Source organism: Meriones unguiculatus, chromosome 14, assembly GCF_030254825.1.
Source record: "Meriones unguiculatus strain TT.TT164.6M chromosome 14, Bangor_MerUng_6.1, whole genome shotgun sequence".
Taxonomy (NCBI): domain Eukaryota; kingdom Metazoa; phylum Chordata; class Mammalia; order Rodentia; family Muridae; genus Meriones; species Meriones unguiculatus.
The window spans coordinates 29791479-29809454 of NC_083361.1; the positions used below are offsets into that span (position 1 = coordinate 29791479).

Sequence of the window (17976 nt, forward strand, 5' to 3'; positions counted from 1 at the left end):
TAAAGGCACTTACTTTCAAGTCTGATGACCTGAGTTTCATCCCCAGAATTCCCTTAGAGAGAGAGAACTGGCTCCTGCAAGTCATCCACAGGTACACACCACTGAGCACACTACATACACAAATGTAAAATCTTGGCCAGGAATGGTGGCACACACCTTTAATCTCAGCACTGGCTCAGGAGGCAGAGGCAGGAGGATGCCTGTGTGTTCCAAGCCAGCCTACCTGGTATACCATAGTGAATTCTAGAACAGCCAGAACTACATAATTATTATTATTAATGAATGGAAAGCCCAACAGCTCAAAGAGCCCCAAAAGCCAAAGAGCTAAAGCTCCTTTTGCTTTAGGCTGTCTTAAATACCCCTCAACTAAAAGTCCCTTCTACTCTTTAATCCCTGGCAGCTGGTTACTTGCTCCACCTCTTGACCCAAGGTTATCTTTAGTAAGTCCTGTGTTCAGAACACTCTTGGATTAAAGTTGTGTGCTAGGGATGGCTGAACCACATCATAATCACTTGTTTATAATAAACAGAAAAATTATTGGTTAAAGGTATGTGATAGGATTCAACCATGCCAAAAAGAAACAGGATATACAGTTCACAATTTTGGGGTACACAATCTGATCAAATACCCCATGATGACAGATAGTGAGATCCTATCTTAAACAAAACAAACAAAACTTTTGTTTTTTAAAATTTGCAAATACAGCCAGATGTGGGGGTGCATGCCTGTAATCCTAGCACTCAGGGAGGCAGAGGCAGGGGGATCTCTGTGCGTTCAAGGACAGCCTGGTCTACAAAGGAACAGCTGAGGCTGCACAGAGAAACCCTGTCTCAAAACAAAACAAAATGAACAAAAATTTGCAAATAACACTTGTGAATCATGAAAAAAATTCTGGAGGATGCTAACAGTGGTTGACAGAAGATGAAATTTCACTTAATATGAACAGTGGCATTATTAAACTAACAAACAGCTGGGGGGGGGTGCACACCTTTAATCCCAGCACTGGGGAGACAGAGGCAGACAGATCTCTGTGGATTAGAAACCAGCCTGGTCTACAGAGAGAGAGAGCTCCAGGACAGCCAGGGCTATACACAGAAACCCTATGTCAAAAAACAAAACAAACAAAAAACTCCCAAAAGTTCCTGCCTGGTCTACATAAGGAGTTTCTACCTCTGAAAGTGGCTGCTAATTCTTGTTTGTGGATGAAGTCTGGTGAACCCCAAGATGAAGTTACCCAGCGGCAGTCAGACCAACAGGTCAAAATTAAGCATAACTGTCAAAAGCCCAGAGCTTACTGACAGGAGCATGAGGTGAGGACTCAAGGCCTGGCTCCTGATTGCCCAATACTGGTTATAGGAGCCATGAACATGCAAAGTGAATGCTATCCCAGTGGTTTCTAATGAACTTTACTATGCTGAAACCGATTACCATGTTTTCTCCCTAAAGCCATTTGGGAAAGAGTGGCCTGGCTGGCCATTAGAATCGCTAGTTTCAACAGGCCAAACAGCACAGGAAATGAGCAGGCATTTCACATGCACAATTTCTTCATGCTTAAATGCCACACAGACACACGAAAGAAAGAAAAAGAAAACAAAGAAAAAACAAATTAGGATTACCCCATGTCTTTTTTGGTTGTTTGTTTTTCAAGACAGGGTTTCTCTGTGAAGCCTTGGATGTCCTGGACTTGCTCTGCAGACCAGGCTGGCCTTGAACTCTTCCCAGAGTGCTGGGATCAAAGGCATGTGCCAACCGGCCTGGTTTCCCATGTCTTTTTAATGAAGTGTTTTGTGGTGCTGAGGGGACATCCAGAGCCTTATTCAACATAGTGGGTAAGCTCTACTCCAGCCCTGTCCCCCAGTTTAGAATTCAAGAAAAGGGCACAGTGGTGCACAAAAAAGACATGAGATAATCCTAATTTGTTTGTTCTTTGTTTTCTTTTTCTTTCTTTTAAACTCAGCACAGAACAGAACAAAACAGAGAACAGATCTGGCAGAGGCAGGGGCAGAGGATCTCAGTGAGGTCAAGGCCAGCATGGTCTGCAAAGCAGGACTACATAGAGGCACTCTACTTCAAAAAACAAAACCAATACAAAATAAAGGTTGCCAAGATGTGGAGAAACTGAAATCTACATACGCGCTGTTAGTGTAAGTGGTACATGCAGATCATTCTTGTTCTCTTTCAGCCTTGCCACCACCCCTTCTTCTGGAAGCAGGTTCTTTCTATGTGTCCCTGATAGCCTGGAGCTCAATTTGGAAGCCCAGGCTGGCATTGAACCTGCAGCAATTATCCTGCTTTTGCTGTCCATGTGCTGGGATTATAGATGGGGGCCACCCAGCTGTGACCATACTTCCATTTCTAGGATAGTACACCTGAGACATAAAACCCTGTCTAGAGAGGGTCAGTACAATGACTTATGGGTAAAGGTGCAACTCCCTGGACCTACATGGTGGAGGGAGAGAACAGACTTCATCAAGTTGTCCCCTGACCTCCACATGCACACTGTAGCACACACACAGAATACGAGAAAAGTTAAAATTAGGGAGCTGGAGATACGGCACTGGTGAAGATCCCTGGCTGCTATTCCAGATAATCCAGGTTTGGTTCAGCACCTACATGGAAGCTCACAATTACTCTAACTCCAGTTCCAGGGGACCTTCTAGGCAGCTTAGTCATGAGGTCAAGAATAATTTTCTTTTTGAGACAGGGTTTCTCTGTGTAGCCCTGCCAGCCTGTCCTGGAACTCCATCAGTATGTGAGGCTGACCTCAAACTCAGAAATCCATCTGCCTCCAGAGTACTGGGATTAAAGCCTATGAAAGGAGTGCACCATCTCGCCTGACTAATTCTTTTTTCTTCCTTTCCTGAGACAAGCTCTTGTGCAGCCACAGCTGGCTGGCCTTGAACTCCCAATCCTCCTCTCTCTACTCCCAAGCGCTAGAATTACAATTGTGTGTCAGCATGGTAAGTTAATTTGCAGTTTAAGGGGCTAATTTTAAGGCCTTATACAAGGTAAGTAAGCATTCCACCATTGTGCTACATCCTTAACCTGCTTCTCACTTTTTTGAGATAGGGTCTTACAACTAGGTTGCTCTAAAGTGGGAGCAAGTCTTAAATTTGCAATTTCTCCTATCTAAACTTTGGTAGCAAAGATTACAAAGCTGAACTACTAGACTCAGTTCCGATTACATTTTAGAAGGTATGTGAATTCAATCAAAAAAGCTGTAGTTCATATACTTGGTAGCTCACAGTGTGCAGACTGCTGTAAATAATGTAATAAAGGGTAGCCTTGAACTCCAGGCACTTCTCCAGCCTCAGACTCCCTGAATGCTAAATGCCACGGAACACAGATATAACTACTCAAAATAAACAAAGAGGAAGAGAATATTTGTAGAGTCGATTAACTCTCCAAGTAGTCAAAATGTCAGGATAAAATTTCTTATTGATGTTTTGTGATCTCTACAGTTCACAATAAATTTAACATATACTTAGGATGAAGAAAGTATTAAAAAAGTTAAACAGGTTTTTGCTAACTACAGCAGAACACGTCAAATCAAGGACCAAACTAAAAACATCTGAAACTTGCAATTTCTCAAATTTCCAACGGAATATGCCAGCTGATTTGGATATTTCAAAAGCGAAGGAAGAGCTGGATTCTAAATAGGTGGGCAGCGGTATTATTAAAACTTCGTGTAATGGAAGGGAGAAAGTTAAAAGAGTGACCAAAGTCACACTAGAAAACATTCCAAGAGATTATTTTTGAATATTCGATGTTAGGCCGCATTGACTTTTGAGGAAGAATTGTGAAAAACAACAAATGTGCCTACGATCAGAATAGGAAGCAAGCCGGGTGTGATGTGCAGGCGGTGTCCCCAGCCGCCGGGGCCGCGCCCTGCTGGGGCCCGCTGTGAGCCGAGGCCCGGAGGCCCGTCCCGTCCGGCTTCGCCACGGAGCGCCTGGGGACTCGCTCCACGCGGAGGTCAGGCCGGGCAAAGTCGCCGGCTCCCGTGAGCTCCACCCTCCCCGCTTGCTCTCCCTCCCCTCAGCGGCCCCCTGAGGGGAACAGGCGGGGCGCGGAGAGAAGGGGGTGTGGGGTGGCGTCTCAAGCAAGAAAAGCTCAGCCGCCCCAGAGTGGCGGCCTCGGGTTATTAATAAACTCCGCTTCTGGCCGGTCTCCGCTACAAAGGCGGCCGTACGATCGGCCAGGCCTAAGGCCCGGCATGAACAGCTGAAGGTAGAGCCCGGGCCCATGTGGGCCCGCGCCGCCGCGCTGAGGGCGGCGGCCGGGCGGAGAATAATGCACACTGGGTAAAAACACATTTATATACGAACCTCCGAGAAAATTTTCCAACAATTCCTTCGTCCGACCACCATGCACCAGGACAGGAAACAGCCGCCCGGCCCCCAGGCCCCGCAACCCGCATAGCAATTCTGAAGCCCGCCCCTAGCCTCCATTGGGCTGTCCTTACGTCACTCACTGGAAGATTCTTGATCTCCATTGGTCCATATTTAGCTGACGAGCAGAAAAGAGCCACTAACCACGCCCACATGCGTACGTCACCGCACCTTGGCCTTCCTGCCAGCGCCTGAGTGGCTGGCGCTAAGAACAGAATCAAAGCTTCTGTGTCTGACTGGTTGACAGAACCGCTCATCCCGGACCACTCCGCCCCACTGACGAGTGAATTATGCCGATTCTGGGGCCCCAGCGGGAGGCGCCATTTTGTAGCAACGGAGGGAGGTTGGTCCTTTTGATTGCCCGGGAGGGAAATGGGGTGATGGGCGCCATTTTCCCTACAGGACAGAGGTGGAGGATGTGGAGCTCCCGGTGGGCTTGTCGGAGCGCGTGTTGGAGGCCGGATGGGCCTCGCCATGCTATTGCCGAATGTTATTCCATTGGGAGGAAAGATGAAGTGAGGAGTAGGGCAGCACGGGAGGCCCACGAACTCCCTGGGGGCTATCGGAACCGGCCGAGGCCTTCACTTAATGGGCTCTGCAGTCCCTAGCGCTGCAGATGGCGGAGACTGGATTCGGAACTTGCCTGCCCTTCTCCAGTCTCGGGGCACGGCCATACGATGGGAAGTTGAGCGTTCGGCTGCTGCTGAAACTCCGGCGGAGCCTAGCTTCCTCTGGGAGATAGTGCGAGTGCTCTAGTGTGTTCGTGAACTTGTGGTTCTTAAGTTTGAAGTCAACCGACTTGGCGTCGCTGCGTTCCTTTGTATGTGCTTTCCCTGTTGTGTCGAACTCAAGGATGGAGAAAGCATCAGTCAGGTTCTTTAAGCCTATTGAGACATAAGTTGTGGTGTGTGTGGTATGATGTTTCTTGGTGCTCCCGGCCCAACCCTTTTTTAAAAAACCTTGTCAGATACGATGCATTCCAGTCAGTACTTGGGAAAGATGAGATGAGCATATATTATCCGCAGTTAAATCGAGTTGCCAGGTGTATAATTCCAATAGTATAGGGAGACTAGCTAGCATTTGCAGATTTTATAAAGTTTCTTGGATTTCGGGTGATGATGGGATAAGAGAGTAAGTAAAAAATATGTTAAAGATACCAAGTAGAAAACTAAATACAGTCGGGACTTACAATGTTACCTATCCTTGGCAGTGTAGTCGAGGCTATGAATATCCTATATTGTATACACTATGCCACCACATCAGGCCCACCAACATCCCAGTTTATTATGTGTGACTAAGGCTTACTTATAATGGTACTCTAATGCCATCTGAAGGGAACAGGACTTGGAATATACACTATTTACTTTTGAGAGCATCTCACGTGGCTGTCTGGCATCAGATTTGTAATGTAGAGGGTGATGACATGATCTTCAACTAATGATCCACCAGGTAACATCAACCAAACCCTGGCCAGTAATGGGATTATAGGCATGTGCCACCATCTCAGGTCTGAACAATATTAATACTCTTTTTACAACAGTGGTTCAACCTTCTTAATGCTTGAACTACTACCGCCTAGCTTGTTACAGGGTTTAATCCTGGGAGTGAAAAATGAAGTTGGATGTACTCCTTAGCCCTTGGGGGGAAAAAAAAAAGCATTGGATTAGGCTCCTTCCCACTGTCTGGCTTTGCTTATTTAAGTCTATTAAATTTTCAATACAGAATTGAAACTAAAAAGATTTAAACGTATACTTTTGATACCATAATAAAAAATTTAAGATATCCTTTTTGAGGTTTATTAAGTTCTATACCCTAGTCTACTCATTGACAAAACTGTTAAAGTGTGCCGGTTCTGTAGGAGTCATTTTAGTATCAGAAATGTCTAAATTAACTGCAGCCTACTAGGCTCAAATCTGGGCACTCAGATAATGCTGGGGGTGTTTCTTTAAAACTGCCTTGCTCTGGTAAAGTTTCGGTGCTGGAGAAAATCTAGAGCTTTCCACTTTGGAGGTTTTCAGTTTTTGGGTATCAGGCAATCAGATTTGTGATGTACTAGCATTTTCTTGGTTGTGTTTTCAGGCTACTGTTGGGACTGAAAATTCAGCCTTTAAATGTGCATTGGTGTTTTGCCTGCATATATGTCAGTGTGAGGGTCTCAGATCTTGGAGTTAAAGGCAGTTAAATTTTTTAAAAATAAGTTCTTAAATGTTATAGTTTATTAGCAGGGTGTGGTGGAGCAAGCCTTTAGTCCCAGCACTCAGGGAAGCAGATGCAGGTGGATTGCTGTGAGTTCATTCAAGACCAGCATGGACTAGAAAGTTGACCCAGATTTATCCTGTGCATATGTAAATCTAGTCTAATTTTTGTGATTCTGCCCTGTCTAAAGTGAGGATGATCTTCAGAGATCTTTGATCCATTTAGGTCTACTCTATGCATTTGTATGTAGGCTCTTTATTCTTTGACCAGGTTGTTTCATTATTGTTCTTTGAAGACAGAGTTTCTCTGTTTTTAGCCCCGGCTTCCTGGAACTCAGAGGGCCAGGTTGGCCTTGAACTCTGCCTATCTTTGTCTTTTGAGTACTGGGACTAGAGGTCTGTGTCACCACTGCCAGACTTAAACCATGTTCTTTCTCAAGATTGTTTTGTACATTCTGGTCCTTCTATCTCAAACTGAGTAAAATTGTTAATTCCTGGTGTGTCTGGAGAACATTGTGGACTTATCAGGATCAGAAAGTTCTTTTCCGAGTTAGTTAAAAAAAAGTTGGATATGGCAGTTGGCAGTGTACGGATTGAATCCCACTGCTTTCAAGTCAAGGCAAGCTGGTGGGTCTCTATGACCCCAGCCTGATCCACAAAGTTCCAGTCCAGCCAGGGGAGGCTAACTATTCCAGCCGACCAACTTCTCTTGACAGGTATGGTAATAAAAAGCCTTTTATGGCTGTATAGCTCCCGAAGCACTTGAAATCACAGCTGATTAATACAGTATATGTATAAATACTGTTGGCTGTTCAATTTAAGAACCTCTGTTCTGGATCAGGTTAAGAGCACAGACTCCTCTCCCAGGAAACTCTGGTTCAATTATTTCCATCCACATAGTAGCTTATACCAACCATCTGTAACTGAATTCCTGAAGATTGAACATACACTCCTGGATTTGTTGGATATCAGACATGCAGGCAGCTGTAACACCCATTAGCTTAAAGAAATCATGAGGCTCAAGAAATGGCTTAGTTCCCAGTCATGGTGGTACACAGCTGTGATCCCAGCACTTGAGGCAGTCATGCTGTTCTATAAAGTAAAGTCAGTCCAGGACAGCTAAGGCTATAGAGAAACCCTATCAACATAAGCATGGCTGCTCTTGTAGAGGACATGGATTCAGTTCTTAGCACCCACATGGTCTCACGGGCATTCTGGTTCTTGGGGATCTGACACCCCCTTCATAGGGCATAGAACTGTGCCTTCATGGGGCAAAGTAACATTCTTTTAAGCATGGGCATCATGGTAAGTTCGGGAAGCAAAGGAGACATAGAAACGTGAATGTCTGAAAAAGTCCAAAGTATTCTAAAAACTTGAGTATTAAAACAACAAAAATTTAGCTATGTCTGATGTATAACTACCCCTTAAATACTATTTAAATAATTACCATCGAGTTACAGACATATAAATGGACATCAGATTATGTTGCAGAAGAGGTCTTTGTTTTGTAGAAACAGGGCTTCTCTGTAAGTTTGAGGTCAGCCTGGTCTACTAGAGGTAAGCCCTCCAGCCTCTGGCTGCCAACTGCAGTACCACCGCCTGGCCACAGTAAAGGTTCTTAAATATATGTCAGTACAGATTCTTGAAACAAAGAACCTCCACAAATGAGATTTTTCATTCTATAGTTAGTGTATGGGACTAACTAAATAAAACTTTTATTAGATACCCTTTTCCAGTAACACTGTGAAAAACTGGATCAATTCAAAGATTAGAGCAGTCGGAAAATGTAAAAAGTAGACTAGGTACAAAAACAAAGGAAGACAATAATATTCTCTCCTCTATACACAATGTTGCATTATATATAACCATTCCATTTTATTTTATTGGTTTTATATAATAGTGACATTCCCCTAAGCAACCTAGGATATGTACTTGGGTGTCTCAACTGTGAGACAAGGGAATAGAAGCACACTTGATTAAATTGCACCCACATCTTTTTAGACATTTTTCGTTTTGCCAAGATTTTAGTTCAGAATTACTTTGACTCAGACAATGCCAACAGTGGCTTGTTATTGGTATACAAGAAAAACACAACACCAAAGGGTTTTCTTAATTATCCATTTTTAAATATCAATATGTGCATTTCATTTGTACAATTATAAACTTTGTTTTAGACAACAGTATGTAGTAGTTTTGAATCCACTGAGATGTTGCTTTCAATTTGAAATATTGTGTATACATGTATATAAAAAATAATCCAATGTATGACTCATCTGACAGATGTTTAAAGACCAATAAAGGCCAATAACATGCATTTAGGAAGAGAGGGGAGAAGCCCACCTCGCTATCCTGTTGTTGCTGGCTTATTTCTGCAGTGGTATCAATAGTGGTTTTTAGAGTAGAGGGAATCATGTGCCTTCAGTCTACAGAGTTAGGATGAGATACCATAATCAAGACGGGGTAGAAGAGATGAGGAATGGGAAGGGGCAGACGTTAATCTTAAGTATATTTGCACTCTTTCTGGTACAAGATAAAAACAAGTCAGTGGGGATTGGGATTAGTTAGGAATGAACTGCAATCAGATCAAGACATAATTGCCGAATTAAGTTCTTTTAATAGATTGCATATATAGATGTTTGTTTAGTCATACTCTAGATCAACTCTTTAAGAGTAGAATTTTATATCCAATTTACATGCTTCAGATATCACCTTTGTTTGTTACATAAGGTCTTGTATCCAAATGTCCACTTGTACACTGAGAGCTTTAAGGAACAAAAAAGGACAGAGGGAGTTGCCATTTTTAGCAGCAATAAAACATCACTAACCCCTTTTTACATACCGAATTCAAGTCACTACCAGAGGTGAGTGCACCACAAAGTCACCAGATACAAAATTGCTAGTTCATTTTTAAATTAATAATTAACCTAAAATTACCCGTGCCCCCCACCCTATTACATCCCTTTTTATAAACAGCAAACAGTTTTGCTTTTATACATAGGCTAGCAGGCTTGTTTCAATATGAAAGTGCTAATTCATTTACAGATTTTAAAATCAGTTATGTAGTGCTACAATAAATGTCCAATCTACATAGGAACAATCTGATGAATGAAAATGATAAAGACTGAATAAGGCTATCTGATTACCTTATCTTATTTACATATAAAGGATACCCAATGGTAAGGAAGAGACAAAAATCGGACAAATACTCAGAGGTGTAAAAATTACATCTAGCTTTGAACTTTATACTGTAAATGAGACATTTTAAATAGTCCTGTAGCCCATGCCTATTTTTTCCTCAGAAAAAGAAAAGCTGCCTTCATGACATTCCCTCGTTTCGTATTTCCACAGTGTCTCTTGAAGCTTCAGAGTCAGGATCTTACTTTCTTCAAAAATAAAGAAAATAGCCCCCCAAGATAACCCCACCCCAAATCCCTCTAGTTTCTCGTCCAGTGCCAGGTTACATGATCAGCTCCCACCTCCTGGGGTTTCTGTCCGTCTATTGATCAGTTAGTAGATAACATGAACCAGTTCTGGAACCACTACTAGGAGGAACACAAGCTCTTCACTACACTCACACAGCAGGAAAGAAAATAGAAACTCAATTCATCCCTGGTGCCGGGCCTCCAAAATTGAAAGAACTTGGCACAACTGGAGCACTGAATTTGTATCCTCCATGTTTCTCAATCATTTTGGATTCTAGAAAACAAGGAGTGAAAAATTAATGGTCAATCTGATCATCTGTACTGCTTTGGAGGAAAACAACTGTTAATATATTTCCAAGGAGAGCTTAACACAATAGCAGACACATGCACTATGTAATCTATATTCTTAGCCAATTTTGATTGCTAAAAAAAGAGGCTTTTTTTATTATACAAATAATCATTAGGAGGATCGTATCGAAAAAGAAACAGATCTATCGAATGTAAACCTAAAATATAAAATACATCACAATGCTATGCTTGACTTATACAGAAGATCCTTGTTTGATTATTACTATTCAGATGGTTGAATATTAACACTTATAGAAAGCTGTATCATTATATAAAGGTATATTTTAATTAAGATGAAATGTCAATGATTTTAATATATTTGTGAGACCAGTCCAAATTTTAGATCTTCAATAGAAATTCCATTACATTATCCTGATTATACAGTTTTACCAAGCTTCTACACACTGAGTATAATCTAAAGTTAAAGGCCATTCAGTGTGTACCCCTCCACTCCACATACCTTTACATAATGTTCAATTCCTTCACATAATTTTAGAGCTGTATGAAGTCATTAATTGAATCAGAGGAAGTTATGGTTCACTAACATACCATGGGCTGCTCTTCTTTGATCAGCCAGAGTTGCTATGTCCTGTAACTGTTTTCTTTGTTCTTCATTAAGACCATGAGTCAAAGCTTGATACCACACAGGATTACGATTTTGAATAGCTGTATGGGGTGTGGGTGGTTGATGGGAAGAACATTAGATATAATAATGAAAATGAAACTTCATGTCAAATGAAATAGCTCTAATAACTCATTTTTTTGAGACAGGGTTACTTTTTGTATTCCAGCTGTCAAGTAGACCTGGCTAGCCTTGAACTCAGAATTCACCAGCCTGTGGGATCAAAGGCTTTCACCATCACCACCTAGCTCATCAATTTTCGTATTTAATAACAAACTTGACAGACTGAAGAAGCAGATTACAGATAGATGCTGTATTTCAGTACTTTCCTAACTAAATCCTGGATGGAGATGTAACTTGGTAGAAGACACTGCTTACATAGCATGAGATCCAATCCCCAGGCACCACATAAACAATAACCATGTATTTTTATTTTATGTTATATTTTATTTTTAGGCTAAACAGTGATAATTTTAATGTATCAAAAAAGAGAAAAACATTTCTCCAAAATGTCACGTAAAAATCAAGTTATCATATGGCTCATTGCAGCTGTAATTCCAGTTGCATAGGCACAAACACCCCATTACAAATAATTCAAAACAAAGGACCATACAAAACAAAGCCATTATTCCTCAATTTTGAACAAAACTACTCTATCATTAAACAATAAGGAACAGAAAAATGCACTTAAAAATGATAAAAAGGACAAGAATGCACATATAGCAATTTTCAAGTTAGTTGGTGTCTAGCTTGAAGCCTTGGGGTTTAATCTCTTTGTGTTTTGTAGTTCTGTAATCCCAGAACTTGGGAGGAAGAATCAAGTGAATCAGAAGTTGAGGGTCTTCCTCAGCAACACAGAAAGTTGGGCAATGCTGAATTACAGGAAACCCTATCTCCAAAAAGAAAGAAGGAAGAATGAATCCCAGATACAAGGCATAGAGAAACTGGTCAGTAAGTGTTGCTGTTGCAGAGGACCTGGGTTTTGTTTCTAGAACCCACTTGGTAGGACAGAACTGCTAACCAAACTTTCCATTAAAACAATCTAAACTAAGGAGGACGGTAGCATATGACTTTAATTGCAGCACTCAAAAGGCAGAGACAGGCAGATCTCTGAATTGAAAGCCAGCCTGGTCTATAGAGTGAGTTCCAGGACAGTCAGGAGTACAAAGAAAAGACTATGCAAATAGGTATGCTTCATACATGAATTTGTTTAGAAAACCTTTTCTGGAACTAAAAATATAATAAAAGGATTTAATCACATGATTTTCTGTTTCACTGTTATGAGATATATGGACAGGCTGTATAACTGACATATTTATTTCTACAAAATAGAAAGGCATGAACAATGCAAGTAAGTAGTTCTACCATCGATTAATTCTTAAAGACGTTCAAGGCCAACCTGATCTACAAATGGAGTTCCATGCTAGCCAGGGCTTGACACAAGTTAACAAAACAACCCATGTTTCTGTACTTTGTACCAAAACAGTTGTCAAACTACATGTGGTGACACGCCTGTAATATACAGTATGGGAGACTGAAGCAAGAGCATCAGAGGTTCAAGGCAACCTGAACTACATTTGTAAACGATGGGTTCTAACTCCAGCTCCAGGCAACCTAATGGTTACTTATGGGCTCTGAAGCTTCCTGCATTCACAAAAATATTAACAGAAAACACTGGGGCTCTCTCTTCTTCCTCTTCCGCTCTGTCTCTGTCTCTCTATCTCTCTTCCTCTCTTCTTCCGCTCTCTGGCTCTGTCTCTCTCTTTCTCTGTCTCTGCTCCCCTCACCCCCTTCCCTTAATAAACCTCCCACGTGGGGAAAAAAAAAAAACCAAAACACTGGGAATCCAAAAGAGTGGGATTTTAAACTTTAATTTTTGAAATATACTTTTCCTTATAATGTACCTTTTTCAAATTACAAAGTAAATGTAAGTAACAAAATATACATGTTAAAGGCAGCCTGGTATGCAAAGTGAGAACACATCTCCAAAAATGGGGAACCAAGACCTTAAATGTCAAAGGAAGCAAATACTTTCCATTGCTTTGCCTCACATGTAGAAAACTCATGGCTGCTCTGGCAGGAGATCACATCCAAAGACCTTCTAGGTCTGTGTGATCTGGCTCTAAAACCAATAGCCTTTAATCTGAGTGAAGATCTGAGTTCAAGGCCAGCCTAATAAAGAACAAGTTTCAGGTTAAAAAAAAAAAGAAGGGGAGGGGTGGGGGAGGCCTAAGGTCTAGGTATGGTGGTACACGCCTTCAATCCTGACAATGAAAAGTTAGTTTGTAGAAGGAAGCACCCATGTTTGAAAGTGATATTTAATTGAGCTGCAGATATTGAGACAAATCAAAGGAAGATTTGACAAAATAGGATCGAACTCTTGTAAAAAGGGGAAAGGGAAGTTATTTAAGGGGCAATTCAGTGAGGAGGCAGTTTTACTGGGAGAGAGAACTGAGAGAGGTTAGACATAGGTAAACAGAAAGAGAGACGATCAGAAAAGAGTGCTGGAGTCAGTTTGAGAGCGAAAAGAGCAATTTTAGAGGCCCAGAGAAAAGACAAAAAAAAAAAAAAAAAAAAAAAGAGTAAGCAGGCCAGACGCAGTAGTCCACACTTGGAGGGTCTACGGAGGTGGATGGATCTCTGTGAATCTGAGTTCGAAGCCAGCCTGGTCTACAAAGTCCTGGACAACCAAGGCTACACAGACCGTGTCTCAGAAAAAAAGAAAAGAAAGGGTGAGCTTATTAAGTAGTAAGTCTCAAAGGCTGAAAACATTCTAGACCTAGGTTAGATTGTACAGAAGCCAGAAGTTCCGCAAGTAGGCCACGATTAACAGAGAGGCAGGAATCCTCTGTAAACAATTTGAACAATCAAATAAATGTTCCTTTTTACAGACACTAGAATACTGTTCAGCTAAGTGTTTCTATATAGAAGAAATGGACTTACTTTGAAATATAGCTTTAAAGATCTGATACTCATCAACAGGGTTGTCTTCATCATCGATGATTGTGGAATAGCCTTCCAGAGCAGTCTCCTCAGCATCATCTTCTTCCCAATCATCATCATCTACATCTTCACCAGTTTGCTTGGCCAGAATCTCTAAATATTCCTGCCCATCTTCATCAATATCATCTTCATCGCTTCCTAGTTCCTCTGCCAAGTCAGTTATTTATGACAATGAAATGTTCTGTTACTCAGGAAAATGACATTTACTTCAACATTTTTAGTAAATTATAAATCATGAAAAAAGTTCAAGAAACAGCTCCAGGAATTAGTATTTAAATTACAAGCCCACAGGCAGATGTGGTGGTGCACTCCTTTAATCCCAGGACTTCAGAGGCAGAAGCAAGTGGACCTCTGAGTTAGAAGCCAGCCTGGTCTACAAAGCCAGTGCAGGATAACAAAAACTACAAAGAGAAATCTTGTCTTGAAAAACCGAAAAACAAGCAAAAACAAAAGGTGGCCAGAGGAAAAAAAGAAATAAAAGTTCCCACAGATGTCCATGAAACTTAACTGATAATAAATCTGTTGATGTACATAAGGAGTAATTTCGAGGCCAGTGCTTTATAGATAGAACTTAACTCAAAAAACCAGACAGACACAGAAAGAGCACTTGTAAATGAATTTTTTTGGTGAGATTACTACAGTCAGATTATTGGCTGCTGCTACCACTTGTGGTCAGTAGAGATTCTGAGATTACAGGTATCAAATTCAATCAATTCACACTGGTAGCGTCTTACAAGTTAAATGTTCCATCCAATATCTAATTATCTTAATTGCAGTTTATGAGTGTTTTGCCTTCATATACATTAAATACAGCATGTATGTGTACTCGTTGTAGAGGCCAGAATAGAGCACAAATTTGATCTTCCTATCTCTAGAATGCCAGGCATATGTGATGCTGGATGCTTTGTGAATACCAGGCACATACTCTACCAACTGAGAAACATCCCCAATTTACCTTCCTAAAGTTTTTGTTTTGTTACAAGATTTCTTTACGTATATCTGTTTAGTCCTGGAACCTGCTCCGCAGAGGAGGCTGGGCTCTGCCTCTTTGCTGGTACTGAAGGCAATGCACCATCATCACCACCCAGCCCCAGCTTTTCTGAACCTCTTACATAAACTCAACACGTTCAATTAATTTAGTTAAATAATATACCCTTCTATCACAAAGACAGAAAACTTTCAAGTGTAACTTAAAAAAATATGGTCTCACTATATAGCTTAAGCTGCCCTTAAATTTGAGAACATGTAAACTGTTTTAGTCTATCAGGCACCGACCGAAATAGGGGTATGGGCCATTACACCTGGCTTCATATGAATCAAACAGAAAGTGTTTGGCCATGATCCTATCATAAAGAATTCTATCATGCTTCAACGCAACTGGCTCTGTTTCTATACAGCACAAATCCCTTACCAGTTTCATCATCATCTTCGGCCTCATCGTCATCATCACTGTCATTCTCATGTTCTGCATGGCAGGCATATGCTCTTTTTAATCCATTAAATAAAAGGATAAAAGCTGGCAAAATTTGTCCTGAAACCTGGTTTAAAACCTGTGGTATCTGTTCCATATCAATAAGGGCACACAGACCCAGAACACACATCTTCCGATCATGAAGCCTAAAAGAGAAAATAAAAAAATGATACTTACACTTTTAGTGTATTTTATTACACAAGCAGGCTCTCGTAAAGTCACAATTTATTGTTACTTACCCCAGGAAACAGTCAACGTCATTAAGCCATTGTGTGATAAAGTGATTTGTAACAGGTTCAACATTATTAGGGAAGCGAAGATTTTCTAAGGTATTAAGTAGTAGGTGTGGATTATAATACAATGCTGCAATTGCAACTTGCAGGCACATTGTTCGGAGTTCACTTGTCTTAACTTCTCTTGTCAGTCTCTCTAAAGCTGCTTCCACAAATAATGGAATACACTGTAAAGAGAGATTACAAGTTGTTCCAAGATTGTAATAACATCCTCCCTAGCTTACTAAATTAACTTACTCATTAACTCAGGTGAATCTTTTGTCGCTTAAGATGACTAGTATTTAATTGCTGAAGCATTTTCATAGAAAATCTAATTTTAAGGGACACCAAGTCTTTCTTGTCCTGTGAGAGCCTCACTAATTATCAATCCTGAATTCAGAGTGTTTCTACTTAAGGTGACAGCTAATGGAGTTAATGAACCAACCTAGCAAAACTTTAGCCAAGCTAACTTACATGACATCAGAACATACTAATCGTATGATTATTAAACGTAATATAGACTAACATTTAACAATGCTGGCTCAGAAAATAATGTACAAAATATATACATATATGCCCCAAAGAAAATTTGAAAGCACAACAAAGACCGACATTCTGAGGCCACAAATAGAAAATTAGTCTTATTGACCTGATCGATGCCACGCCCTTTGCACTGTAGAATGATGACCTCTAACAATTTTGCTGCATGACATTCCGCATCTTCTCCTGCAACTCCAGTAAGAACCTGACCAACAGAGTACAAATTGCAAGAAAGCTTTGTGAGATATTTAAATCGGAGAAATAATTCCCCCATATGTATAATTATGTATTTACTGTTTGAACATAGTTTACAAATTCAAGAGGACAGATGTTATTTGTATGACAAAGCCTACCTTTCTAGTACCCTAATTTGTAAGATAAACGCACATATCCTGACTTTTTATTCTGGATTCCAGCATACTAATGGAACATTATATTCTTTCAAAGAGCTCTAAGTTAGAACACCTAATCTTTCTCAAGAAAAACTGTCTATCCTATAAAGAACTAAACAAAAAAAATCCATCACCACTCCAACTGTACTAGTCCATGCCTATAATCGAAGATGTAGAGAGGCTAAGGCAGGAGGATGAAAAGGCTTGGATTGGTCTAACACCAACTTAAAATACACATACACGCACCAAATGGCAGAGTACTTTTAGTCAGTTTATAAGGTTTGTTTGTTAGTTTGTGTGGCTGAAGATAGGGTCTTACTATGTAACTCAGGCCAGCCTGGATTTTGGTATATAGGGCAGGGTATATAGGTAGCCTCTAACTCAACAGTGTCACCATACTTAGCCTAAACACTGAAATCTTCAAGCATTCTTTTTTACTTTTTGTTTTTTATTTTTTTGGTGAACATCTCTAGTCTGATCTTAAAAAAAAAAAAGAAAAGAAAAATCAAGCTCAAAATATTTTAACTATTTATCCAGAATTTTCCACATGCTAGGCAAATACAGATCACTGTTGTTATTTTCTCAAAGGTAGGCTTCCTTTCAACTCCCAATTCTCCTGCTTCACCCCACAACTATGAATCATGCCTTTCCTTGAGAGAATTTCTATTTATAACTTTTAAAATCCATTAATTGTCTGGTGCATGTATGCTGTGTTGAGCAAAATCTAGTAAGTATATCTTTATCATTTTATAGCAACAACCTTCTGATATCTGGTATCATGAGAGGGGCCTACCTTTTTACACATACTGTATATCATCTCAAGATACTTGGTATCAGATAGAAGGGTATCTGTATCAACTGTAACATAGTTATGCAGAAGAGGCATCATGTCTATAGTTTTAAAAAGGAGAAAGAGAAAGTCAATTGCAAAGTACATTCTTTACCTCTGTTTATTCCTCTTTAGCCCCAAGGCAGAGTCTCATATAGCTCACGCTAACCTCATACTGAAGAGGTAGCCAAAGATGACTCTGAACACCTGATGCACCTGCCCAAGTAGGTACAATCACACCAGGCTCATAAATATCTGTAATAAAAACATGTCATCTTTTTCTCTATCATCCATCCACTTAAAAAAGATTTCCTTTGTATTGAACAAAGATAATACGTACATGTATTTATATAGAGAATTATAGGACAATAACAAAACCTGACATAATAGCTGTTAATGTCATTCTTGGGTATTGTTACTGATATTTAAAAAATGCATCAGTTGAAGAAAAAGTACCCAACATTCAAATTAAAAGCTATATTTGTATGACA

General features: G+C 40.4%; 2 protein-coding genes across 8 annotated transcripts in view; both read right to left on the reverse strand.

The window, feature by feature from the left end:
• Znf143 (zinc finger protein 143) overlaps positions 1-4412 on the reverse strand; it is a 29349-nt gene extending 24937 nt beyond the window's left edge. Inside the window, exons 1-2 of one of the 7 annotated variants that reach the window (XM_060367051.1) lie at positions 3824-4269; positions 14-74 (exon numbers count right to left, since the gene is read on the reverse strand). Coding sequence is in view for 2 of the 7 variants with exons in the window: in XM_021636266.2 (XP_021491941.1) it covers positions 4329-4370 (42 nt within the window). In the remaining 5 variants the exon portion in view is untranslated. The other 6 variants (XM_060367050.1, XM_021636266.2, XM_021636268.2 and 3 more) reach the window with 6 other exon arrangements.
• Positions 4413-8690: 4278 nt separating this feature from the next.
• Ipo7 (importin 7) overlaps positions 8691-17976 on the reverse strand; it is a 45100-nt gene continuing 35814 nt past the window's right edge. Inside the window, exons 19-25 of the mRNA XM_021636257.2 lie at positions 17450-17547; positions 16374-16469; positions 15692-15912; positions 15393-15598; positions 13922-14128; positions 10906-11022; positions 8691-10282 (exon numbers count right to left, since the gene is read on the reverse strand). Of these exons, the coding sequence (XP_021491932.1) occupies positions 10185-10282; positions 10906-11022; positions 13922-14128; positions 15393-15598; positions 15692-15912; positions 16374-16469; positions 17450-17547 (1043 nt within the window). The 3' untranslated portion in view covers positions 8691-10184. The remainder of the gene's footprint in view (positions 10283-10905; positions 11023-13921; positions 14129-15392; positions 15599-15691; positions 15913-16373; positions 16470-17449; positions 17548-17976) is intronic.